The sequence below is a fragment of the Cuculus canorus genome, chromosome 2, assembly GCF_017976375.1.
Source record: "Cuculus canorus isolate bCucCan1 chromosome 2, bCucCan1.pri, whole genome shotgun sequence".
NCBI lineage: Eukaryota > Metazoa > Chordata > Aves > Cuculiformes > Cuculidae > Cuculus > Cuculus canorus.
The window spans coordinates 159,790,053-159,816,874 of NC_071402.1; the positions used below are offsets into that span (position 1 = coordinate 159,790,053).

General features: G+C 46.0%; 1 protein-coding gene across 1 annotated transcript in view; it reads left to right on the forward strand.

Moving 5' to 3' along the window:
• PTH1R (parathyroid hormone 1 receptor) overlaps positions 1-26,822 on the forward strand; it is a 146,233-nt gene that overhangs the window by 62,283 nt on the left and 57,128 nt on the right. The window contains exon 2 of the mRNA XM_009556113.2: positions 5,377-5,482. Coding sequence (XP_009554408.1) covers positions 5,377-5,482 — 106 coding nt within the window. The remainder of the gene's footprint in view (positions 1-5,376; positions 5,483-26,822) is intronic.

Sequence of the window (26,822 nt, forward strand, 5' to 3'; positions counted from 1 at the left end):
GTGGGGGCACGATGACCTCGTACTTACAAATAGCTGGATTTGAGAGATGTACCTGCCTGTGACACTATTTCTAGCTTCCCTCAGATGTTTTCCTGGCTCCCCGAGCTCACGCCAGCAAAAGCTCAGCCCCTAAACTTTACGGATCTTCCCAGCACAGCTAACATGACCACTTACTGCAGTCTCTAGCTTCCCAAATGATAAAAATCCCCACAGCTGGTCTGATTTATTTGAGGTGGTGGCTTGAGGTTGGAATGAATTTCAGGTTTTCTTTGTAGCTAAATAATCAGTGACTATAAATGGCACTCTGGGTAAGTACCTCAAACTGGTAAACTTCATCCTGGATGTCCTTGGTTGGCCAGCAAGGCAGGTATTATGTTGGCAAGCACATATGATGTTTGTTCCATTCTGTTGGCTAAAGAATCTCTGCAGAATAAGAAGGTGAGAGATGTTGGGGTGCAAATGGGTGGGCTCATAGTAGAGATTCTTGGTGAAAGATAGGTGAGATGTTAAATATGCAAGTCCTGGTGAGTTGTAGCTGTAGTGCTCACTTGGCTGTAGCGCTTCTTGTCTACTTTTCATGGTCTCAAATTGCAGGTGCAGAGAATAAACAAAGTAGATTGTGCTGAGCACGTCAAACTGGACCATACCCCGAATGGACATGGATGCTCCTGTATGCTCAGCAGGGCACAAGGTGTCTGTGGCCTTAGAAAAACAGAAGGCCAACAGGTATACAGGAAAATGGCCTTACTGAGTCAATCTCCTGTTCTAGAGCTGCCAGCTTACAATGTTTAGAGAAAGAGACAGCTCTTACTGCTGGCAACTTTTTTTTGGTTTATGGCTGACATTTCCAGCTTTTGGTAACATGTAGTTTAAGACCTTCCTGTGTCAGGAAATTAGCATCCAGGATACAGTGTTTACTAGAATCACAGAATCATAGGATGGTTTGGGTTGGAAGGGACCTTAAAGCCCACCCAGTTCCAGCTCCCTGCGCGGACAGGGATACTTCCCAGTGGATCAGGTTGCTCAAAGCCTCATCCAACCTGGCCTTGAACACCTCCAGGGATGGGGCAGACACTGCCTCTGAGCAATATGTTCTAGTGCCTCACCACCCTCACAGGAAAATATTTCTTCCTAAAATCTTAACTAAGTCTCCTCTCTTTCAGCTTAAAACCTTTCCTCCTCATCCTATCACTCCACTCCCTAATAAACAGCCCCTCACCACCTTTCCTGGAGCCCCTTTCAGTTCTGGAAGACAGTTCTAAGGTCTCCTTGGAGCCATCTCTTTTCCAAGCTGAACAAGCTCAACTCTCTCAGCCTGTCCTTGTAGGTGAGGTACTCCAGCCCTCAGATCATTTCAGTGGCCCTCCTCTGGACCCACTTTGATGGATTTGTCAAACCCTGTTGTGAATCCACTGATGTAATTTGCTTACGTGCATTTTTCTGTTTCTTTTAGACCTCATTCTCTTCACCTTGCACCTCCCAGGTCTCACATTCTACAGACTGTGACTAATCAGCCCCCTTTCTCTGTACCCCTCAGAATGTTACAGGCACCTTTTATACCAGTACCTCCAGCTCCACCTCTCTCTCAGCTGAAGGGAGCCAAATCTGCTCCAAAGCAGTATCTGCTTCACCAGCAGTAGTTCCCACCTGTTTATGAACTCCCGCAGACCATACCTCTGCACTTCTGAAAATGAAGCCTCTTATTTTGCTGCCTGGGGATATTCATATTCTAAAAAGTTGGCATACACAAGTGCTAATGATTTTAGCAAGGTCGTTCCACCAGTATTTTTGGATCAGGTGTTGAGATTGTTTGTCAAAGAGGAATTTTTGCCAAGCCAGATCCAAGTATGTCTAATATCATGAGTGCACTTACGTTGCAAAGCAAATGTTCCTGTGGATTTCTTTTAACCTTTGACAGCCAGAATGGAAAGATGAGTAGGGCAGCATTATCTTCTCAACATAAGAAGCATATGAAGCTGTTGGAATGGGTCCAGAGGAGGGGTACAAAGATTGTCCAAGGGCTGGAGCACCTCTGCTATGAGGACAGGCTGAGAGAGTTTGGGTTGTTCAGCCTGGAGAAGAGAAGGTTCTGAGGAGACCTTATAGCTGCCTTCTAGTACCTGAAGCGGGCGTACAAGAAAGCTGGAAAGAGATTTTTTACAAAGGCTTGTAGTGATAGGACGAGGGACAATAGCTTTAAATTGGAGAGGGGGAAGACTAAGATTAGACGTGAGGAAATTCTTCACAATGAGGGTGGTGAGGCCCTGGGTTGCCCAGGGAAGTTGTAGATGCCCCCTCCCTAGAAATGTTCAAGGCCAGGCTGGGTGGGGCCCTGGGCAGCCAGATATAGTGGGAGGTATCCCCACCCATTGCAGTGGCATTGGAACTAGATGATCTTTAAGGTCCCTTCCAACCCAAACAATTCCATGATTCTATCAGCGCAGTTTTACTCAGGTGTTTAATGTGGGTTGTTTGACAGCAAAAGAACAGCATTGCCAGACTGTATGGTTTTCCTACAAGTCTCTTGAGAATACCTGTCTCCTTCAAATCACAGGATTCTTTTTATCAGAAATAGTGTGGCCAGCAGCAGTATGGAAGAGATCATCCCCCCGGACTCAGCACTGGTGAGGCTGTACCTTGAATCCTGGGTTGGGTTTTGGATCCTCCACTACAAAAAGGACATTGAGAGGTTGGAGCACATCCAGAGAAGGGACCGGAGCGGGGGAAGGTGTGGAGAACAAGGGTTATGAGGAGTAGCTGAGGGACCTGGGGCTGTTTATCCTGGAGAAAAGGAGGCTGAGGTGAGACATTATCGCTCTCTGCAGCTCCTGGAAAGGAGGTTGTAGCAAGGTGGATGCTGGTCTCGTCTCCCAAGTGACAAGTGATAGGATGAGAGGAAATGGCCTCAAGTTGTACCAGGGGAGGTTTAGATTGGATATTAGGAAAAATTTCTTTACCCAAAGAATGATGAAGCACGGGCAGACTCTACCCAGGGCAGTGGTGGAGTTTCCATCCCTGGAGGTGTTCAAAAGTCCTGTAGACGTGGCACTTCAGGATATCATTGAGGAGGCACTGTGGTGTTGGATTGGATGACCTTAGAGATCTTTTCCAGTCTTTACGATTCTATAATTTAACAGAAATCTCTGTCCTTATTCATGTATATGTTTTCATACATGTTTCATCCTCCTTGTCCAAGGAGAAGCATAGAAGTACATGTCCTAAATCTATCTCCCAGCATTTGGGAAGAGGGGAGAGAACAAGGAGATATTTTTTAAGAGTCTGTCAGGTTCTTGGAAATTTGAGACTGGTAACAAGGGCTCAGGGATGCTGAAAACCTGGGTTGAGTTCAGAGCTCTGCCCCAGCCATTCTGCTCAGCTCTGGGCACAGCGCTTAGTGGTGCATCTCCCTTTCTGGGAAGTAAAAGTTATTTTCTCTGCCTGGCCTGGAGACGATACATCCCTCTGGCTGGGAGCTGCCCGACTCCCGAAGCACAGCCAGAGGAGCTTGAGGACTAAGCGTGCAAGGGATGAATCATCTGAAATGCTTGAGGTCAGATTCTACTCCAGCCACTATAAATCCAGACCAACTCCTCCAGCTTTAGTGGAATTATTCAGGGCTTCTGCAGATATAAATGACAGCAGGATTTGACCCAGAGGTTTTATATTTCCAAAGAAAAAGTTGAAATGTGGGATGTCGCCTTAAATGCGGATAGGCCAAACATCTGGAAAGGAATGGCTTTGTTTTGCATTAATGCAGTTTTGAAATCAACTCCCACTTCTGAAGGTTTTTTAGCGTGGATTTTTTCCAAGGACATGAAAAACTAACTTCTGTTTTACTCAGAAACCCCTTATCAGATCTAGCTACCCATCTGCGTGTCCATTACCACACCAGCTGCTCAAATATCTACCGTTCCTCTCCATAGGAACAGGCTGGGAAACTGAATCTGAGTTTACTTCTCAGCTGGGTTTCATTAACCCTCGTTATGTCATTTGTAGTAAGTCTTGCTTGAGAACTGGTTGGCTTTCAGCTGGTTTATCTTACTTACTTTCCAAAGTGAATTAACTTAAAATGAGTGAAGGAACCTTAATTCTGAATAGCAGTGGGTTTGGGGGGTGTATGCTCCCTTCAGCTGAAAGAGGGAAAATTGAGATGAGATCTTAGGAAGAAATGTTTTCCTGTGAGGGTGGTGAGGCACAGACACAGGTTGCTCAAAGAAGTGATGGCTGCCCCATCCCTGGAGATGTTCAAGGCCAGGCTAGATGAGGTTTTGAGCAACCTGATCCAGTGGAAGGTGTCCTTGCAAGAGACTGGGATTGGTTGCCCTTTAAGGTCCCTTCTGACCCAAACCATTCTATGGTTCTTTTAGGTGGACAAAGCAGGAAAGAACAAAGGCAGCATCACCCTCGTGTAGCTGGGATGGGTACACTGAAGTTTCCACTCATTCTTTTCTAATTGACATCTAAGACTTTTTCTAGCACTGGCGTGTCCAAGCAGGACACATGAGTTATATACCCAAGAGGCAGGAAGTTGAAGCAGCTGTATTACATTAGATCAAAGCTCTGTACATTATGACAACCAAAATGTTTGTAGAACAAGCCTTCCCCACGGTTGTGTCCCCAGCTTCTTGAGGCCAACCATGCCTGATGGGAACATGCCAATTTGATGAATAAAGAGTTTCTTTATGACCAGAAAAGTCATAAAGGTCAGCAAAGTCACTTGCCGCTGAGGGCCATGTATCAGTAAACAGCAAATAGAGGGGAATAAAACAGGCTGTGGGCAAAGCAGCCTCTTTGCTCCCCTCTCTTCTTGTTCCTTGACCTCTGGAGACCTTTCAGGAGAAATCTAATCTTCCCAGGATGATGCTCACAGCCTCTTTTCTCTGAGCCTTCAGTCTTTGGAGAGCAGATGCTGTCAGCTCACAGCCCTGCCTGAGGCAGCTGCTTCTACTCAGGTTCTTGGATTTAGTTAGGACATTTATAGAGCCTGATGAGACATGGCTGAAGGCCTGCACACAGAGATGGAAATGCAATGATGATGGCAGGCTGCAATTCCTAAAGAGAGAGGAGTCCTTGGTTCTTTTAACTCCTGGTAGTATTTTCCAAGAGGAGGGTGTCAGGAAATACAATATTTCTTTGCCAATCCCTGATTATTGTATTTGCCGAAGCTTCTATGATGGTTCCATATGGCATCTTGTAAGAGATATTGCTCGGGACACTAATTGCTGAGCAAACTGATGTGCAAGGAGCAAAGTGGAGGAAACTGCTGGTACAAAGGAGATTTTTGTATTCAGATGATCTGCTTTATCTAAGAATTTTGTGTCCTGCTGCTCTTCCCGTTTAAAAGAGGTTTAACCTCTTTTCTTCCCGTTGCTGCAGGTGGATGCTGATGATGTCATCACCAAAGAGGAGCAGATCTTCCTACTGCTAAAAGCCAAGGCCAAGTGCGAACGACACCTGAAAGCCAAAGTGCCCAAGGTGCATGGTGAGTGTTCCCACAGCAACCCCAGCTGCAACCCCTCTCTGCTCAGCCCTGGCCCTTTCCCTCAGCTGCATACACAGAGCTCAGAGCATGTGAGGGAGGCAGCCGAAGAAGGCCCAATGTATTTCTTCTTCCAGTTAGGCTCTGAGGAAGCTCTTTCAGCACAAGGTGTTGGAAAGAAGTTATCACAGCCTCTTTCTCCTGCTCCAGAACTCCAGATGCCAAGGGGTCAGGAGGATGCAAGGGTTGTGGTTGTGGACTTACAGCCCTTATCACAATACTCAAAGCCCAGACAGAGACAGCATCACCAGCAAAGCATGGGAGATAGCATCAACCGTTGGTGCTCAACATCCTTTGCAGCAAGACACCAGTGGTGTCAGAAACAAAGTGCTCTTCCAACATTCCTTTTCTATTTCCCTCTGATATACTCTCTCTATATTCTCCTCATGGGACAAGCTTAGCTAAGCCCTATTCTTCCACTTCCTTTCTATTTTGGGCTGCAAAATCACTACCAGATGTAAGGCTGGAGGGAGAAGGAAGGGAGAAAGCTTTCTCATGTGGGTAGCAAAGTAATCATCTCCCATTGATTCCTTTCATCATGTGTTAATTATTGACACTGGGGCTGTATGTTGAGGCACCCTGCATCAACACAGCGAGTCCTGGGTGGGCATCTTATGCCATCTGTCTCTATTGCCTGAGAGAAGGAGACAAGGCAGATTGCTTCCCACCTTCACTGGTGAATCTCAGAGTTCTTTTTCTCACAAATAGCACTATTGGCAGCACACCCATCACCAGCAGAGGGAATGATCCCCAAAGCCAGCTGTGATTTTAGAGCGGACATGCCTGCCCACCTTGTGTCCCTCTCTTGTTGGAAATGACAGCAAGGGGCCATGGAAGCTCAGCCTTAATATTATTCCAGGCCTCCAGCTTCCCATCAATCAAAGCCTCAAGCCACATCCTCTGTGGCTTCTTTGTCCTGTTCACCCAATGCCCAATTAACACCTCCTTAAAAGACAAATGTGCAGAGGCATTTCCTTTTGTTGTACTACAGACCACCTGCCTACCTTGTGATCTGCCAACATCAACCAGCTGGTCTTGCTCTTAAATCCTATTTTCTAACTCTTCTCTATAAGACTATCAGCATCAGTGGCAGGGGTGTTGGAACTGGGTGATCTTTAAGGTCCCTTCCAACTCAAACCATTCTATGATTAGATTTTCCATTGACTGGAACAGAAAGGAATCTGATACAGCGTCATATAGGTATCTCATGCACCCATGCTGAGTCCTGGCCTTGGAAAGAGCTATTCAGAGCTGCCGGGGCAATAAAACTCAGGCTTGCTGCTCCATCCTCTATAGTACATCTATGTTCAGTTGCAAACACTTACAGCGAAGAGGAGGAAACATCTTGACGTCAATACTCACAGCAGTATATTCAAGGCTTAAAAACTCAAGGCAATTATTAGTAATAAATAGTTAGATCAAATTACCCTGCAAGCATTTCAGAATTAATTCTAATTTAACCATAGAATCCTAGAATGATTTGGGTTGGAAGGAACCTCAAAGCCCATCCAGTTCCAACCCCCTGCCATGGGCAGGGACACCTCCCACTGGATCAGGTTGCTCAAAGTCTTACCCAATCTGACCTTGAACACCTCCAGTGAACACCACCCTCACAGTCAAAAATATCTTCCTAATATCTAATCTAAATCTCCCCTCTTTCAGCTTAGAACCATTCCCCTTTGTCCTATCCCTGCACTCCCTGATAAAGAGCTTCCCCAAGAAATGTTTTCTTAAGATGTTGTGAAAGAAACTCCAGTGGCAGCAGTTCTGTAACACCCCAGAAATTCACTCTAGCACTTCATAAATAAGGCAGCGAGTTGGCAGACCATCTCTGAGGTCACCTAAAGAGTTGATGATCACAGAGTATTTTACAGTTTGAAAAAGGTCCTCCTGCTTTGTAAAAGAGCTGCTGTCCACACATTTTTACACCACAGACACCCTTGAACACGTAAAATGATAATCTTATAGGGTGCTTGTGAACAAACTCAATCTCCGTTCTGTAGTGTGCCTGTTTCTTCACGCTCCAAGAACTGGAGTAGATAAATAGCTTTAGACCTTCCGTGGAGTGGGAGCTGACAGAACAAAAGGCTGTAATCTGCACTGTGTTAGTTTTAATGTAATTAATGGCTTGGCTAAGGCTCAGAAGCTTAATCTCTGCACAAAGGCTTCAGAGCCTACAGTGAAAAGTGGTCAAGTCCAGTCCTTTCCTCCTTTGACAACACGGCGGAAAGTGGGGTCTGGTTTTCATTTGTGCTAATCGCCCAGGAACATGTGCGGCTGTGCCCTTCTCAGCCAGATGGAGGACCTCATCTCTTTACCTCTTCCCTCACCACGATCTGAAAAGAAAAAGCGTGCAATGGGCAATATGGTCTTCACAATGAAGATGTGCCAACCCCAACTTGCAGGCAGAATTTATGGGGGAAAAGTGGTTGTGATTCAGAGCAATATAAATCCTGAGTGGCCACACCAAGCTTTCAGGCAGTCTCCTGATATCACACAGGGTATTTCTGACAAGCACCCACTTGGGTGGCAGGAAGGCTCTTCCAACTGCCATGAAGGACTTGTGTTGTGTTACCACCTCACCGGATCCACTATCTGTGTTGTCTTTGGATTTTTGGTGGCATAGGACAGAGTTAGTGATTTGGATCTTGAAGACCTGGAAGGCAGAGAACAGTGTCCAAGTCCTTTTGATCCTCTGTTTGATGTAACAGCAGCCCATAGCATGGATGTGCCACCATATCTATACCAGAGTCTACCTGTTGGCGATGCAGACTGATGGACAGGCGTACCAAGGACCTCATCTCTGTAAGATCTCCCACGTGGCTACCAGCCATGCTCCTTCCTGTCTTGACAGCTGCCAGTGCCTCCTGAAAGCAAAGCTAAAGACTCCACCTCTGCCCCTGGATTTTGTTTCTCCTTTCAGCAGCGTGATGAATAGATCTCATGCTGTTGGTTGCTTCTGCCAAACCATAACGGATTTATTTTATATTAGAGGTGGGGCAAGTCCTGCTGAGAAGTATGTTTGCAGTTCACAGGGAGCAGTGCATCCCTCAGTCTGAAATGATTTATTGACCTGGCTGGTGTTCAAAGGGCAAAAGGGAATAGACATGGTTTAGGCCCTTGAAAATATTTTAAACAAACAAACAAGCAAACAAAACCTCCAAAACAAAATTAAAAATCCACCAGAACAATGAAAGTGACCACAAGACCACCACAAATCAACCTAGGTTCAAGGTATCCAATGCAGGAGGCAATAGACATTCCTAGTTCCATCTACCTGTGTTAAATTTAGCTTCTGGAAGTATTTTAGGTGGGGGAAATCATCCCCATGTGGTCAATAAATGGCCATGAGAATGGGGTCCTGGAAAGTTTTCACAGTCTGCCCTGTCTATAACAATAAAGCTGAGTTCCATGGCATCCTGCAGGAATTCAAGGTCAAACAATCTGCCTTGAAAAAGGGAGTAAGAGTGTAGGGTTTCACCTCATGTAAGCGACAGTGGCACAATGAACTTCAGCTCAAGAAGTCACCTGTAAAGCAAAAGTCATGGTCATTGGGGCCGTTATGAATTTGAGCTGAAGTGGTCACAGTGTTGGTGATAGATTTCTGCAGGAGAGGTGGATTACCTTGAACATCTGAGCTCCTCCTAGAGCTGGTGGACAGCTCTTTTGGGGTGGTATCTGCCTCCTGCCTGTCTCTAGATGTTATCACAGATTAAACTGAGGATTACCAATTTAGATGGAACCCTTATGTTGCAGTGTGACATGGTTACTGATGATGATGGTGTGAACGCTAGGAAGGTAGCCTAGCACTAAGGTAGCTTACCTGAACATGTGGTGGGATCTCCATCTTTGGAGATTTTCAAGAGTTGGCTAGATAATGGCATGACTGATGACTTCATGCTGGTTTTGAAGGCTGAAGGTTGGACAAGAGGTGTTCAGAGGTCCCTTCCAACAAGCATTTCTGTAATTAGTCCTGCCAAGAGGATTTAGGATCACAAGCCAGCAGCATTTAGGCTTCTTTGGGGGCTTGGTTGCTCCCTGTAGGCTTCAAGGCTCAGTTATCAAAGACTGGTGAGGGCCCAGCTATGATGCAGCAGCTGGGCAAGGAGAGAATGGGAGGTCCTCTACGGACAGGCCAGTGGTGTGGAATGTTTGGGAAAGGAGAAAGTTCCAGTTTAAAAGACTTGGCTTGAGTCAACATGGAGTGGCTTTGTACTTGAGAGTCCCATCTCTCCAGGGAAACTCAACCACAAAGTTCAAAGTGACCTTTGACTCCGTGGCTGTTTTAGAGCTACTTTGCACTGGATGCTTATGCAATCTCTGCAACAAATGAAGACTCCTCTACAGCCTGAGGAGTGGCTTTCACATCTCTGCTCTGGGGTTTTGTCCTGCACCCCTCAATAATCAATGACCTTGAGAGATGCATTAAGGGATACTTCCCTTTTGTGGCTCTCTAAGCTGTGAGAAATAAGGGTGCACACTTCAGCAGTCAACCTCTTCTCCAAGAAGCCTTTTGAGGACTATCCTCGCAAACCTGTTCTCATCAACACTTCAAATTCATACCTAGATTTGAACTAAAGTGAATAACGCACCAGTTTTCTGCCAGCTCAGAGGCAAGCAGGTGGAAGGTGTGAGGAGGGCACCAGTAATGCCTCTTCTTGGACAAGGAGAGGATGGAGTACCATGAGCTCCTAACTATGTGTCATGTGTTGAGCTGGTCCCACGGGGCATTTCTATGGCAAAGGGAAGGAGTGACATCAGCATATGGTTATCTCCATTATAACCATTAGCCTGGCTAACAAGGGCTGAGGAGAACTCAGTTATGGTGACAAAGGTCCTAAGGACCTGTGTGCATACATAGAGTCCGGTTTTCTTATCACCAAAAGCATGACTGCACTTGGTATTTCAGATTCCCCTTAGTGTGCAAGTAAGGACAAGGCCAACAGCATAACTGATTGACCTGAGAAAGAGCCTTTCTGAAGGATGTTTGGTTTTCATCTGGATCAGCTTCCAGGAAACTGGTTGAGTCCCCGTTCATGGAGGTGTGTAAAAGACCAGTGGACAAGGTGCTCAGAGATATGGTTTAGTAGTGTACAGGTATGGTTGGACTCAATGATCTCAAAGGTCTTTTCCAACCAAACAATTCTATGTTTCTGTGATTAATGACTTGCTTCTTCATGCAGCTATATTAACAAGATGGACATCAGGCAAAGGAGCAGTGCCAGGGGAGAAAAGTGTTGATGTAAACAGGACTGCATTGCACATTATCATAGAATTATAAAACGGCTTTTGTTGGAAGGGACCTCAAAACCCATCCAATTCCAACCCTTCTGCCATGGGCAGGGACACCTCCCACTGGATCAGGCTATTCAAACTCCCATCCAACCTGACCTTCAGCACTTCTAGGGAGGGGGCATCCACAACTTCCCTGGGCATCCTGTGCCAGTGCCTCCCCACCCTCATAATGAAGAATTTCTTCCTAACGTCTAGTCTAATTTTTCCCCTCTCCAATTTAAAGCCATTCCCTCTCATCCTATCACTACAGAATCTTGGAAAATATCCCTCCCCAACTTTCTTGTAGGCTCCCTTCATGTATTGGAAGGCTGCTGTAAGGTCTCGACAGAGCCTTTTCTTCTCCAGGCTGTGAGCCTCAACTCTCTCAGCTTGTCCTCGTAGCCCATGGATCATCCTTGTAGCCATCCTCTGGACCCATTCCAACAGTTCCATACCCTTTTTATGTTGAGGATTCCAAAACTGGACACAGGACTCCAGATGGGGTCTCACAAAAGAGGAGCAGAGGGGCAGAATCCCCTCCCTCACCCTGCTGGCCACATTTCTTTTGATGCAGCCCAAGATAGAGTTGGCCTTCTGGGCTGTGAGCACAGATTGCCAACTATGTTGACGTTCTCATCAATGAGCATTACCTGCTGAATATCTAAGTTTTTGAAAACACGAGCTGACTTATCCCCTGATGCCTTCTCTCCTTGCTCCCATGCAACCCCACTTCACACCACGGGGTTTATATATCGACTCCATGATGTCAGATCCCGTCCTGTGATCACCCTTACATCATGCCTATACCCCTCCATCAAAAGTTGCCAGACACCATCTGGAAGAGGGTTACTTGGATCCTGCCTCTGCCTGGGTGTGACTGCAGTGCAGTGTTGTTATTTACTCTGCTCCATAATGGTCAATGATCTGTGGTTTTGGAAGCAGTGAAGGAATTTGGGACAACTTGATTTTTTTTAGATAGAAAGAAATATCACGTAAGCTGGCATGAAAGCTTGGTAGGGCTGCTGTCCTCATTCTTGAGAGCTGACGCAGAGGGATATTCAACGCCTCACCTCCGATCTCAAAGGAGAGTCTGTGGCAGAGCCAAGATTTGGATTCTCATCTCCTTACTTTTCAGCCAGGGTACAAGCCACAAACCACATGGAATTCTGGAATTCCATCCTGGAATTCAAGGTGAGGCTTCAAAGATTTAAATCCAGGTGGAAAGAAACTGGTGAAAACCTTTGGACTAATCCCACTTGACGGAAACTCAAAACTCTCATCATCGCTTTTGCTTTAAACCTTCTGGTTTTGTTTTGAAATGAAGAAAACTTATTTGACATTTCCTGCAGCTCAGTGGGTACCTGGGTTCTCCTATTTATCTCATCTCATCGCAGGCCGGTTCTTTTTCTGCAGTAACATGGCAGATTCCCACTCAGTTCAGTGTGGGCACTGAATTCATTGATTCATTGATTTGTCCCACAGTTCAGCACTGCAACTGGAAGGTCGCTATAAGGTCTCCTTGGAGCCTTCTCTTCTCCAGGCTGAACAACCCCAACTCTCTCAGCCTGTCCTCATAGCAGAGGTGCTTTAGCCCTCAGATCATCTTCGTGGTGCCCTCTGGACCCTCTCAAATGGTTCCATACCCTTCTTATGGTGGGGATTCCAGAACAGGACACTCCAGCGGGGGTCTCACAAGAGCTGTTTATGAGTAAAAACTCCAAATTCCCTTTTATCCCCTTCAAACATTAAGTTTTATTTTTATGCTAGGTAGTGGAGTGTGAGCCATCTCCTGTCCTCTAGGAGAGCTCATTGTAGATGGTGCCATCTGCCACCGGCCACCTCCCAGGCTGATCTCTGAGGATCTGCCATGGGCTCTGATCCATGGGGTGAGGTCCTATAGGGACCTGCGCCATGAGGAGACAGGTCTGAGCCAGTCCAGTGGGCTTCCACATGGGCACTTTTGGCTGAGGCACAGGAGGACAGAGACCCAAAATATTAAAACAAACCAAAAAAATTACCCAACCAAAAAATACTTCTCCACAAGCATTTGGCTTCCTTTCTTCTTTTCTGTCTTTATTTTTTGCCTCCCCTTTTTTCTTTAAATTTAGTCTCTAGATGAATACCTTTCTGAAGGAACAGGAAACTCTTAAATTTCTCTTCTACGTACATAAATATTACGTTTCAGCCATGGTGGGCAGCCTGATGCCACCCCAAAGTTAAACCTGGAAGGGGATGAAGTGAAATTCCCAGCCATAAGCCATCAGACCTGATTTTTTTTTTCTTTTTTTTTCACTCATGAATTAAAAGCCTGTCTTTCCCTGGTTTGGAAGAGGAGATGGGACATTTTGGGCGGGGGGGAAGAGATTTTTATACAAACCTGTTATTAGCAAAGGCCATGGGCAATCCTTTCTCAGAGTCCTTGGTGTTGCAGCTTGCCTCAAAATGGCTTGTTTTTATAATAAATAAACCTGTTTGCTAGGGAAAGGGGTTATTTTTAGTTGAGAAGCTGTGTGTATTTACCCAAGGTGTGTGGGTTGCCCATCTGAATTTATGGCTCCATTGTCCCTAAAGGACCTATACTCAAGCCCAGACTCTCTGGGCTTGCAGAAGCACCAGATTTACTGCTGGTTTTCTCTCCAGAGGCTCAAGCAACAGCTTCTGATCATCCATCCTGTCAGGGTATCATCAGAGGTTGCAAACAGCCCTAGAAGTTAAGAGAGAGAAAGTCATCCAGGGGACTAAGGACTTATCCTAAACACCCTAAACATCTACAAACCCCTTATCTCCTTCTGCTCTTTCTAGCTTCTCCCTGTTTCTAATTTCAGTCCTTGTGGCTCAACGATGCAGAGCTAGAACTTTGGCCTAAATACTCTTCCGCAGACAACTAAGTCATCCCTTGTTAGCTTGCTCCAAGCACAATTTTGGCCTGGGACAGCTGTCACTGCCCCACCGGACACTATCTGGGGGCCAGATGATTCTTTTGTGATATGCGTGAGGAGTTCAGATTTGTGGCTACGAGCCGTGCTGGGCTTGCAGGACCTGAAAGTAGGCTACGGTCTGTTATATTGACTAGTTTAGATGTAATCTGTGAGTCTTGGTCAAGCTTGGGTTTTCTCATTGTATCTGTAGCTCTGGGATGAGTCAAAAGAGCACTGAAGCCCTACGGAGAGATGTCGTCTCCCATCCAACCTATCTACCGCAGCCACCGTTCAAGTCAACAGACTGTGATGACTCACATGGGCTTGCAGCTCTTCAGGGGTGGCTCCTTGCCAGTCATGCCTGAATTAGAGCTAGGAAAAGATAAGAAATACCAACAGCTGACCTCTTTCTACAAAGGTTTGTGGGCCAAGGATTTCCAATCCCATAACGAATGCCTGCTGAGCAGCTATATACGTCTTGCAATGCACAGAAGGAATAGGAACAGGAGTTATGATAGGCATAAATGCTCCATGTGTAATATTAATCATAGAATCATAGAATCATGGTATAGTTAGGTTTGGAAGTGACCTTAAATATCATCTTGTTCCAACCCCCCTGCTACGGGCAGGGACATCCCATTGGATCAGGCTGTCCAACACCCCGTCCAACCTGGCCTTCAACACCTCCAGGGATGGAGCAGCCACAACCTCCCTGGGCAGCCTGTTACAGTGCTTCACCACTCTCATGGTGAAGAAATTCTTCCTAATGTCCAGTCTAAATCTGCCCCCTCTCCAGTTTATACCCATTCTGCCTGCTCCTATCCCCACAAGCCTTTAAGAATAGCCCCTCTCCAGCTTTCCTGTAGATCCCCTTCAGGTACTGGAAGGTTGCTATAAGATCTCCTCTGAGCCTTCCCTTTTCCAGGCTGAACAGGCCCAACTGTCTCAGCCTGTCCTCATAGGAAAGGTGCTTCAGCCCTCCGATCATCTTTGTAGCCCTCCTCTGGACCTGTCCCAACTGCTCCATATCCTTCTTACTTCTAAGATTCCAGAACCAGACACAGTATTCCAGATCAGGTCTCACAAGAGAGGAATAGAGGGGCAGAATCACTTCCCTCAACCTGCTGGTCACACTGTTTTTGATGCAGCCCAAGATACGGTTTGCCTTGTGGGCTGCAAGTGCACGTTGTGACGCATGTCGGCTTCTCATCAACCAGCACCCCAAGTCCTCTCTGCACGACTGCTCTCAATCACGTCATCCCCCATCGTGTACTGAAAACGGGGATTGCCCCTACCCAGGTGCAGGACCTTACACTTGGCCTTGTTAAACCTCATGAGGTTCTCGCAGCCCCAGTTCTCCAGTCTGTCCAGGTCTCTCTGGATAACATCCTGTCCTTCCGGTGTGGTAACTACACCACTCAGCTTGGTGTCATCCACAAACTTGCTGAGAGTGAACTCAATCTCGCTGTCAATATCATTGATAAAGATATTAAACAGCACCAATCCCAGTACGGACCCCTGAGGGTCATCACTCATTGCAGATCTCCATCTGGACTTTGAGCCATTGACCACTACTCTTTGAATACAACCATCCAACTGGTTTCTTATCCACTTTACTGTCGACCTATCAAATCCATATCTCTCCAATTTAGAGAGAAGGGTGTTGTGGGAGACCGTGTCAAAGGCTTTACAGAAGTCTAGATAGATCACATCCATTGGTTTACCCGTGTCATAGAAAGCCACCAAGTTGGTCAGACAGGACTTGCCCCTGGTGAAGCCATGCTGGCTGCTATTAATCACCTCCCTGTCCTCCATGTGCTTTAGCATAGCTTCTAGGAGGATCTGTTCCATGATCTTCCCAGGCACAGAGGTGAGACTGACAGTTCAGTAGTTCTCAGGATCATCTTTTCTACCCTTTTTAAAAACAGGCACAAAGTTCCCCTTTCTCCAGTCACCAAGGACTTCTCCCGATTGCCATGACTTTTCAAATATCATGGAGAGCGGCTTGGCAACCACATCTGCCAATCCCCTCAGGACTCTGGATTACATGTCATCAGGTCCCGTGGACTTATATATGTTCAGTTTCCTCAGGTGTTTGAGAACCTGATCCTCCTCTACTGTGCGAGGGGGTTTACCCCTACCCCCCCCCCCAGTGACCATCTTGCTGTCCCATGACACAGAATGGGTGAGGAGAGCAGTTATCAGTGAAGATTGAGGAAAAAAACTTATGTACATCAGCCTTTTGCTCATCTGTTGATACATGATCCCCATTTCCAATCATCAGTGGGGGTACGCTCTCTTTGACGTTCCTCTATTGATTGACATACCTGTAAAAGCCCTTCTAGTTAGATTAATGTAAAGTAATAAGGAGAAATGGTGAAAAAGTGTGCGTGTGGAAGTTCCATCGCTGGAGACGATCAAAGCCAGGTTGGATGGGGCACTGAGCAACCTGATCCAGTGGGAGATGTTGGAGGGGGGGTTGGAGCTGGATGGGCTTTAAGGTCCCTTTCAACCCAAACCATTCCATGATTCTGACATAGGAGTGAGTGAACTGCAATACTAATTATAAACCTTATCACTATGCTTTTTTAACTGATTGATATGACCAGCACTATCCCCTTTCAGAGGGAGTTCTGGGGAGTTTCAGAAGAACTAGACGGACTGAGTGAGGAAAGAAGAATGCCTGGACTGAACCAGGCCAGTAATGGCATGTTGAGTGTTATCAGATGGGATGCTGAAGGGATCCCATTGATACATGCCAATAGCATCTTGACCTGGACCAGATACAGCATGGCCAGCAGGAGCAGGAAATGATGGTGCTCCTGGACTCCACATTGATGAGGCCACACATCAAATCCTGGGTTCAGTTTTGGGCCCCTCATTACAAGAAAGACATTAGGAAGCTGGAGTGAGTCTAGAGAAGACTAACGGAGCTGGTAAAGGGGCTGGAGAAGGAGTCTTATGATGAGTGGCTGAGGGCCCTGGGGTTGTTTAGCCTGGAGAAAAGGAGACTGAGGGGAGACCTAATCCCTGTCTACAACTGCCTGAAAGGTCGGTGCTGGTTTCTTCTCCCAAGTGATAAAACAAGAGGAAATGGCCTCAAGTTGCACCAGGGCAGGTTCAGATTGGACATCAGGAAAAATTTCTTCACAAAAAGGGTTTTCAGGCCCTGGCAGAGGCTGCCCAGGGAGGTGGTGGAGTCCCATCCCTGGAGGTGTTTAAAAGACGGGTAAATGAAGTGCTAACGGATATGGTTTAGTAGTGGGCAGGTACAGCTGGCCTTGATGATCTCAAAAGTCTTTTCCAACCTAATGATTCTATGATTCTATAATATTTCTTTCAGGCTGTGAGCACAGAAGAAGGAGAGGCAGCATGTGCAATGAGCTAATAATATCAGTGTACCCATCTCCTGGAGCTGTGTCATGCTAGCAATTTTCTGGTAGCACTGTAATCTTGTGGCTTTCCTATTCTGCCTTGAAGTGAATAAAGAGATGGTGGAATTCAGAACTATCCCTGGCGTATGCATTGTTCCCCTCCAAAGTCCAGTTCATCCAGGGCTGAGCACGCAAGGGTTGTTTTGCCCACTAAACACCAGCGTGCAAGCCAGTAAAGGCCTCTGAGTAGTCAAAAAACAGGACCTACATCCATCCCATCTCCTTGTCCTCCCTCATGCTGGCCAGCACTCAGATTCCATACACACACAGAGGTGTTTAGAGATGCAATGACTCAGGGTACACAGCATGCAGAGTCACTGAGAGACACTGCAGCACTGCAGGGCAGGAGTAATGGATTTAAATTGCAGGGAGGAAGGCTTAGGCTTGGACATTAGGAAGAATTCCTTCACTATGAGGGTGGTGAGACACTGGAACAGGTTGCCCAGGCAAGTTGTGGATGCCTCATCCCTGGAAGTGTTCAGGACCAGGTTGGATGGGCTCTTGAGCAGACTGGTCTGTTGGGAAGTGTCCCTACCCATACCAAGGGGGGTGGAACTGGATGATCTTTAAAGTCCTTTCCAACTCAAAGCATTCTATGATTCTATATATGTAGGAACTCATATGCACATGCTCCGACAGTCAGATTTGAAATGCATCTGTAGCACCAAACCTCCCCCCCGCGCTACAGAAGCATTGGACCTCCAAGCCTCCCTTTCACACCCTCCTGTCCCAAAATGCTGGGTCATTTTTTTGGTTGCTTCTCCCTGCCTGTTTCCAATCCACCAAATGTCCTTCCCGTAATAGAGTGACCACAATTGCACACCGTATTCCAAATGTGGTCTCCCTAGTGCCTTGCACGGTGCCAGAATAAGTTGGGCTGATTTATATTCCATACCCCTAGATAAACACCTTGAGACCATGTTTGCATTTATCCAGCTGCCAGGCAGCCTCACAGATGGTTTTAATGTGTTCTCCACATGCATATATTGCTTGCACAGAAATAGGAATTGAGACTAGGGGGAAAGAAAGGAGGGAGGAGGCAGGGGAAAAGTAGGAGGGAATAGCCTTCATTGCCCCTGAGGATACAGCCTGAACATTGCATACGTATGGCACAAATACACTCCTCCTTTCCCAGCATGCTGGGATTTCTGAGGGCCACAAAGATGATCAGAGGGCTGGAGCACCTCTGCTATGAGGACGGGCTGAGAGAGTTGGGGTTGTTCAGCCTGGGGAAGAGAAGACTGCAGGGACACTTTATAGTTACCTTCCAGTACCTGAAGGGGACCTACAGCGAAGCTGAAAAGGGGGCTTTTTACAAGAGCATGGAGTGATAAGGCAAGGGGGAACAGGTTTAAATTGGAAGAGGAAATATTTAGATTACACATTAGGAAGAAATTCTTGACAATGAGGGCGGTGAGGCACTGGCACAGGTTGCCCAGGGAAGTTGTGGATGCCCCATCCCTGGAAGTGTTCAAGGCCAGGTTGGATGGAGCTTTGAGCACTCTGATCCAGCGTGCGGTGTCCCTGCCCATGACAGGGGAGTTGGAACTGGATGGGCTTTGAGGTCCCTTCTAAACCATTCTATGATTCTCTGATTCTATGATTCTGTGATTCTGACTAGGTTCAGGTGGAGAAGCAGAAATGACAAAAGAGCAAAGCAAGAGATGGATATGGTGCAGCTCTTTCACAAAGCAGTCCGGGACTCATCTTTCTGCCTTTGAAAGGCAGGTCCTGCAACAATAACATCAAACGGACTGTTTGCTTCCTCCATCCTGAATACTGTATTGTCTTGTGATGATTACTATGATTTCCATGCCTTGAGATTTCAGCCCTCGAGGTACAAGGAGAGCTGCAAGGCACATCTGTTCTAAAATTACAGTAGTCTGTGCTACTATGACTGCTCTGTAGCATGGTACTGCTGTAAGGGAGTATTCATGATAGTCCAAGTAACTGTGAGATGAATAGGTACACTATAATAAACTTCAGGCACCTCAGGCACTGAGGTACATGCCCTGCCTGAAGGATTTTACAATCTGCCATTAAAAGATGGGCAAAGATGGTCTGTGATCTCATGCAGATGCAGAGAAATAAATCAGATTTTCTGACATGAAGCCTTATACCTGCCTTACTGTGATTGATATTGGAGCAACGTGTCATTCAGCACGTTATGATGAGGTGCTGGTAACTTCTAGCTGGATGGTGAACATTCACATTTCCAAATGCCTTGTCTTCTCAAAAGTGTTTATTTCATGGTCATGGTATCTCATCTGCAGAGCTGGATGAGGAGGAGCTCTCTGCTGGTGATGCAAGTCCCTGCTCCAGCACAGCCCTGGAAAGGCAGTGGGTGAAAGAAACATTTAGCATCATCTCTCCCAACACATCTCCCTCAGAGTGAAACCTATATTTCAGTGAGGGCTTTGTTCCCTGAAACCTCGGGGCTGCCTTCTACTGAAGCTGAGGATTTGAGTGTGATGGATTGATTGGCTGAGAGGTAAAGAAAAACAGCTTTAAAGGAAATGCATCTGGAAAGTAGAAGAGGTGACCCTTTTTAATGCAGAGATGTAGTGATGGAAAGAGAATCATAGAATTATAGAATGGTTTAGGCTGGAAGCGACCTTAAAGATCATCTAGTTCCAACACCCTGCCATGTGCGGGGACACCTCTCACTGGATCAGAGTGCTTAATGCCCCATCCAACCTGGCCTGGAACACCTCCAGAGATAGGACATCCACAACTTCCCTTAGCAACCTGTGCCATTGCTTCACCACCCTCATCATGAAGAACTTCTTCCTGATGTCTAGTCTAAATCTCCCCCCTTCCAATGTAAAGCTATTCCCTCTCATCCTATCACTCCATGCCTTTGTGAAAGTCCCTCCACAGCTTTCTTGTCAGCCCCCTTCAGGTGCTGGACAGTTGTTATAAGATCTTCTTGAAGCCTTATCTTCTCCAGGCTGAACAACCCCAAGTCTTTCAACCTGAACTCATAGCAGAGGTGCTCCAGCCCTTTGATAATCTTTGTAGCCCTCCTCTGGGCCCATTCCAACAGTTCCATATCCTTCTTATTTTGGGGATTCCAGAACTGGACACAATACTCCAGGTGGGATCTCACAAGAGCAGAGTAGAGGGACAGACTTACCCCCCTCAAGAAGCTGAGTTCTGCTGTGGCTTAGCTTATCTGGAGGAAATGATGAGCTAGGTGTCTCAAGACCAAGAAATGAGAGTACAACAATTGCATATGGGAGCTGTTTTTGCATCTTTGTACCTAGAAAGAAAGGAGTAACCTGGACCCTTTTGGAATCTCTCTTGCTCTTGGAAGTTATTTCCACCAAGAAAGAGGGTTTCTGATATCTGGAGTGGGTCGGGTAGTCAATTGAAAACTGTATTGTCTTTGGGAAGTACAGGTAACTCCACTAATCATGAGATATTGAGGTAGGATGAAGATGCACTTCCAGACCTTTTCCAGAGCAAGGATGGCAGCAGAGCTCAAGAGAGCAACACACAGAAAAAGATGTAAGTGATGGTGCACTCCTCCTAGCTCTATTAGTGCCATAGCTTCTATTTGCTCTAATGAGGTTCCATCTTAAAACCACTTAGGGACATGAAACTTACTGTTCTTCCCAGGGACCTCATTCCAAACAATGACTCATCTGACTCTCTCCGTCTTAATTTCCAGCATAAGCTTTGTTCTCTGCCAATTTACTGTTTATTTTTTCATCATTCTCCACTGTTGTAACTCATCTCCATTCATACTGCCTTCTTTCTAATTCTCTTGTTGGATTAAGCAGATCAAGGCTTTTATTCTCTCTTATTTATAGGGCCACCAGTATAATCTTCCCACCCTATCAGCCTTTCTCTATTGCTGGAAGATTTCTTCTCTGGTGCTTTTCAACAGAGGAACTTAAGAGATTTTCCACAGAGAGATTATTTTATTTAACCACTAGCAAAGGCATCTCAGGACCTCTGAAGCCTCTTCTAGCAAACTGCTATGAGATGAAAAAGTAAAATAAGTCTTAGAAGACAAATCTTCGATTCCAGCCTCAGCAGGTGCCTTTTACCAACCTCAATTACCTGCCTGTATTAGGTTTGTAACCAGGGAGCGTAGTGGTCACAGATCCTCACTTTCTCCACAAGTACAATCTCCATGTCTCCCCAGACTCATATCACGCTATGGAAACAGAAAGGGAAACACCAGGTGAAGCCTCTGCAAAGTCTCTGGAGAAGAAAAAGCTCTTTCCTCACTTCCAGCCACTCACGTTGCCCTGCAAGACCAGTTTCTTCAGCACTGAAATGGTCAGTGATATCCCCTAAACATCAGAAACAATGCAATTCCCACTTTCCCTGTCTCCATCCATGGCAGTCATGACTCTGAATTTGCAGGAGATTCACCCACTTTCAAATATGCCTGAGATAGAAGAAGTACCCTCCATTCAGCATTGCCTGAATTACTGATACATATCCAAGACACTTAGGATGTGGGATATGTGTGATTTACTTGTTTTCTTAAAAGTTTATGAATTCCTTTTGACTTACATCTTCAGTGAATCCTACTATTTCTTCCAAGGAAAGAAATGTTTTCCATTCACGATTCTCTTGGAACCAAACCTTGTGTCCCAAACTTACCCACCTGTATTGATCCAAACAGCATATTTCAAACCTCAAACTATTTTTCAACAAAGAAAAGACATTCGCATGAGTTTCTCAATCAACAGTTAGAATGAACTGGATCCCTTCTGTCTATCTGTGTTTCTAAACATGTTTTCTCATGGTTCGGGTGGGCTTATGGTTCACTAGGTAAAACACTTAGCTGGGCACAAAGGGTTGTGGTGAGAGGAGTTAAATCCAGCTGGTGGCTGGTCACAAGTGATGTTCCCCAGGGCTCAGTACTAGGGCGAGTTCTGTTTAGTGTCTTTATAAATGACATGGACAAGAGAATCAAGTGCATCCTCAGTGAGTTTGCAGATGATACTGAGTTGGATGAGAGCGTTGATCTGCCTGAGGGTAGGCAGGCTCTGCAGAGTGACCTGGACAGGCTGGATCCATGGGCCAAGGCCAACTGAATGAGGCTCAACAAGGCCAACTGCCGAGTCCTGCACTTGGGTCACAACAACCCCATTCAATGCTACAAGCTTGGAGAGGAGTGGCTGGAAAGCTGCCTAGAGGAGAAGGACCAAAGCGTGTTGGTTGATAGTTGGTTGAATATGAGCCAGCGGTGGCCCAGGTGGCCAAAAAGGCCACCAGCATCCTGGCCTGCAGCAGAAACAGCACGGTCAATAGGACTAAGGCAGTGACTGTGCCCCTGCACTCGGCACTGGTGAGGCCACGCCTGGAATCCTGGGTTCATTTTTGGGCCCCTCACTACAAGAAGGACATTGAGGTGCTGGAGCACGTCCAGATGATGGGAACGGAGCTGGGGAAGGGGCTGGAGGACAAGTCTTATGAGAGGCAGCTGAGGGTCCTGAGGTTGTTTATTCTGGAGAAAAGGAGACTGAGGGGAGACCTCATCACTCTCTACAACTGCCTAAAAGGGGGTTGTAGTAAGGTGGGTGCTGGTCTCTTCTCCCTTGTAGTCAGTAACAGGACAAGAGGATTTCCCCTTGGCCTCAAGATGTGCTGTGGGAGATTTAGGTTGGATATTAGGAAGAATTCTTTACTGAAAGGGTTATCAGGCATTAGAATAGGCTGCCCAGGGAGGTGATTGACTCCCCATCCTTGGAGGTGTTTAAAAGCTGAGTAGATATCCTATGTGGGGTTATGGTCTGGTGGCAGACTTAGAAGGGCTTGATCAATGGTTGGACTCAATGATCTAAAAGGTCTTTTCCAACTGAAATCATTCTGTGATTCTTTAAATGTTGTTAATAGTGTCTCAGGAGAGACTGATTTATTTTTAACATGCCAAAAACACATTGCTTGAAGGTGGGGGATTTTTTTTTTCTAATGACAGCTTATGAAAAAGATTATAGAAATAGATATTTTATATTTTTTAAAGCATAGCTATCAGGGAAAAGTGTCAGCTTGTGGATTTTTTATTGTTTTCCTGAAACTCCCCACGATTTTTCAGATTTCTTCTTGTACTTCAGTGTGGATCTCCTTAGAGAAATGACCAGGAGGAAAGGAAAACAGCAGAGAGGAGTCAAGCTGTTCGTACTGTTAATATTTTTATAAAGCAAGAAAAAATGTTTGGAGGAAATATCTGGGGAAATAACAAAAACAATGTCCTGTTTGGATTCCAGCACAATGCAAATGGAATATATATTATTTTTCCCTCTCCATTTTATCATCATCTCAGTTGTTAAGTGACCTCTAGAGTGAGTTAAACAGACAAAGTTGGAGGCAGAAGATGCAGAATTTGGTTCCAATTTTACATGTCGCTGTCTCAGGCTGGTGAAATTAACGATACAGATGCCACATAGCTGTGCAGAGGGAAGAGACAGTGAGGGGTGGGAGAAAGGAAGGCATGTAAGGAAGACTTGTGTCCTTAGATGGTAGGAATAGGGGTATTAAAGTGATGGGGATGGTCCAGGACAACACACATAGCACAGAAGGGATAAACTGCTTTTGGATGCATTAAGACCCAGGAACATGGATCCAGCAGTCACGAAGTTTGGCTGGTCCTGAGGTCATTCAATATTTCCATATGAAAAATGTTTTCCACACGTTTCAGTCAATGCAGGTACTTCTCAAGTTGTTCTGCAACCAGGAGGTCCAGAGACACCTGGCTTGTCCTTTGGGTGTCCCCACTCGCTTCCCTCTACCACAATCTAATAATTGCAGTCCCTCCACCAAACACAATTCTTCTCCAATTGCCCTCATGGTGCATTGAGTGGACAAGGAACAGCCATATTGTGCCATTTAGAATGAGGTGGAATGGCCTCAAGATGTGCCAGCGGAGGTTTAGATCACGCATTAATAAAGATTTCTTTACCGAAAGAGTGGTGAAGCACTAGCAGAGGCTGCTCAGAGTAGTGGCGGAGTCTCCATCCCTGGAGGTGTTAAAAAAACATGTAGACTTGGCACTTTGGGGCATGGTTAGTAGGTATGGTGGTGTTGGGCTGACGGTTGGAAGAGATAATCTTGGAGATCTTTTCCACCCTTAATGATTCTGCGATTCTATGATTCTAGTTTCTAGCTATGCATATGCCAGCTGTCTGGTTGGTCAGCAGAGCCTGGTTGACCAGGGAGCAGTTGCTGAAGAGAGGTGGTAGATGTTGTCCAGAGAGTTGGGAGATGCCCCATCCCTGGAAACATTCCAGGTTAGGTTGAAAGAGGCTCTGAGCAACCTGAGTTGAAGACACTCCTGCTTATTGCAGGGGGATGGACTGGATGACGTTTAAAGGCTCCTTCCAACCCAAACTATTCTATGACTCTATGAAATGTTCACCTGCCCTTCTCTCTCCTGATCATTAATCACTGCAGAATTGCAGGAAGTAAATTGTGACTAAGATTTATTACTCCTTCTTCAAATTTGCCTGAGATGGGTTTTCCAAGCATGGAGCAGGGTGAAAAAGGCAAAGGAAGATGGAGAGGAGGTTAAAGAGGTTTCATTCTGTTGTGTCGGTTCATGATAATGATGACAGATTCATTTGCATGTTTTCTTGGGAGATTCAGCCACTTACTGAAGGTAGAGTCCCACTAGATCCTTACATGGCTTTAGTGCATCAATTCCATGGGTGAATACAGAGGGATGTAAAGATTTCAGGTACAGTGAGAGGCAACAAGGGTGATCTTTTTTCAAATTTCTGGGGCAGATGATGGCTCCCCCTGGCAGGTCAAGGAAGGGAATTCTGCCCCCCCTACTCTGTGAGACCTCACCTGGGGTCCTGTGCTTGGTTCTGGAGTCCTCAGCACTCTGCTAGTGTGCATCCAGAGGAGGCCACAATGATGATCCGAGGGCTGTAGTGCCTCCCATACAAGCACAGGCTGAGAGAGCTAAGATTATTCAGCCTGGAGAAGAGAAGGCTCCAGGGAGACTTTAGAGCAGCTTCCAGTGCTGAAAGGGGCTCCAGGAAAGCTGGGAAGGGGCTCTTCCTCAGGAATGCAGGGACAGGATGAAGGAATGGTTTTAAGCTGTAAGAGGTGAGATTGAGATGAGATTTTAGGAAGGCATTTTAATCTGTGAGGGTGGGGAGGCCCTGGTCCAGGTTGCCCAGAGAAGTTGTGGCTTTCCCATCCCTGGAGGTGTTGAAGGCCAGGTTGGATGGGACTTGGAGCAACCTGATCCAGTGGGAGCTGTCCCTGCCTGTGGCAGGGGGGTTGAACTGGATGGGCTTTGAAGTCCCTTCCAAGCCAAACTATTCTATGATTCTGTGAAACTCTCTGCATGATAAAGCATCAGTCGTGATCCTTCCCAACACCACTTTGCACTGTGCTTCTTGTGCAGAGCCCACAGCCTTCTGCTTTTGGGAGGATTCTGGGGCTCAAAGTATCCCAAAAGAAATAATTGCGTACTCCGTTATCCAGAAAGCATCAATTTTCTTTTGAATGAGTACTTTTAAACATGTGTGTGTATTTTACAGCATGGGGCGGGTGCACCCACCAGGTGTTTGTCTAGATTCATATTTTTCAGCCAAATACTGCAGCACAATACCAAACGAAACTGCTAACAAGTGATAGCTGAGCTTTACCAGTTGTTCTGAAGATCTTAGAGAAATGGGAGGATTTTCTCTCAATATTTCAGAGCATGACATTCAAATGAATTTTTTTCTCCACATTGTTGTTTCACTGCAACATTCATTGTAAATTTACCCAAATTTATGTGTTTTGTAAAAAGAATTAGTTTTATTTTAACTAAGCCCACTTTGAAGGCTAAATGAAATGTGTTTACTTTCTCGTCTGAAAAAAAAAACAACCTCAGAGACAATAACATTGTGTCCTCATCCAAATTTTGTGGGGTGCTTACTTATTCCTTTTTCTTTCGATGCTTCCAGAGAACTGAAAAATAAATAAACTGGTTTTCACAGTGTAAGCTATCCTGCAAGACACTGAGCCAAAGGGAAGGGCTTTCCTAGTTCTCATTAATAGGATATCTAGTATTATCCTTCCTCTAATGTGACTGGAAGAAGAGAAAACACAATAAACATCTTCCTCCTTATCATCACAGTGATGCTCAGGGATTTTAGCTCCTCTACTCCCACTCCCAACAATGCTTTAGAAGACAGGCAGCGATTAGTCTGGTCCTTTTCATCAGCACTAAATTAGAGATAAGAAAAGAGCTGTTAAAGAAAAGAGCCTCATGGTGTTTTTCACATCCTAAAATACCAGCAAAATGAATTGATTAAGTGGGATTGAGTGCACCCTCAGCAACAACACCAAACTGTGTGCAGTTTTCGACAGGCTGGAAGGAAGGGATGCCATCAAGAGGGACTTGGACAGGCTGGAGAGGTGGGGCTGCGTGAACCTCATGGGGTTCAACAAGGCTAAGTGCAATCAGAAGAAATGTGATTATCGTCGAGGAGGAGGGAGGAGATTCTACCCCTCTGCTTTGCTCTCATGAGACCCCACGTGGAGTCCTGGGTCCAGTTCTGGAGTCCTCAGCGCAGGAGGAACATGGATCTGCTAGAATGAGTCCAGAAGAGGGCCATGAGGATGACCTAAGGGCTGGAGGTCCTCTGCTATGAGGACATACTGAGAGAGCTGGGCTTGCTCAGCCTGGAGAAGAGA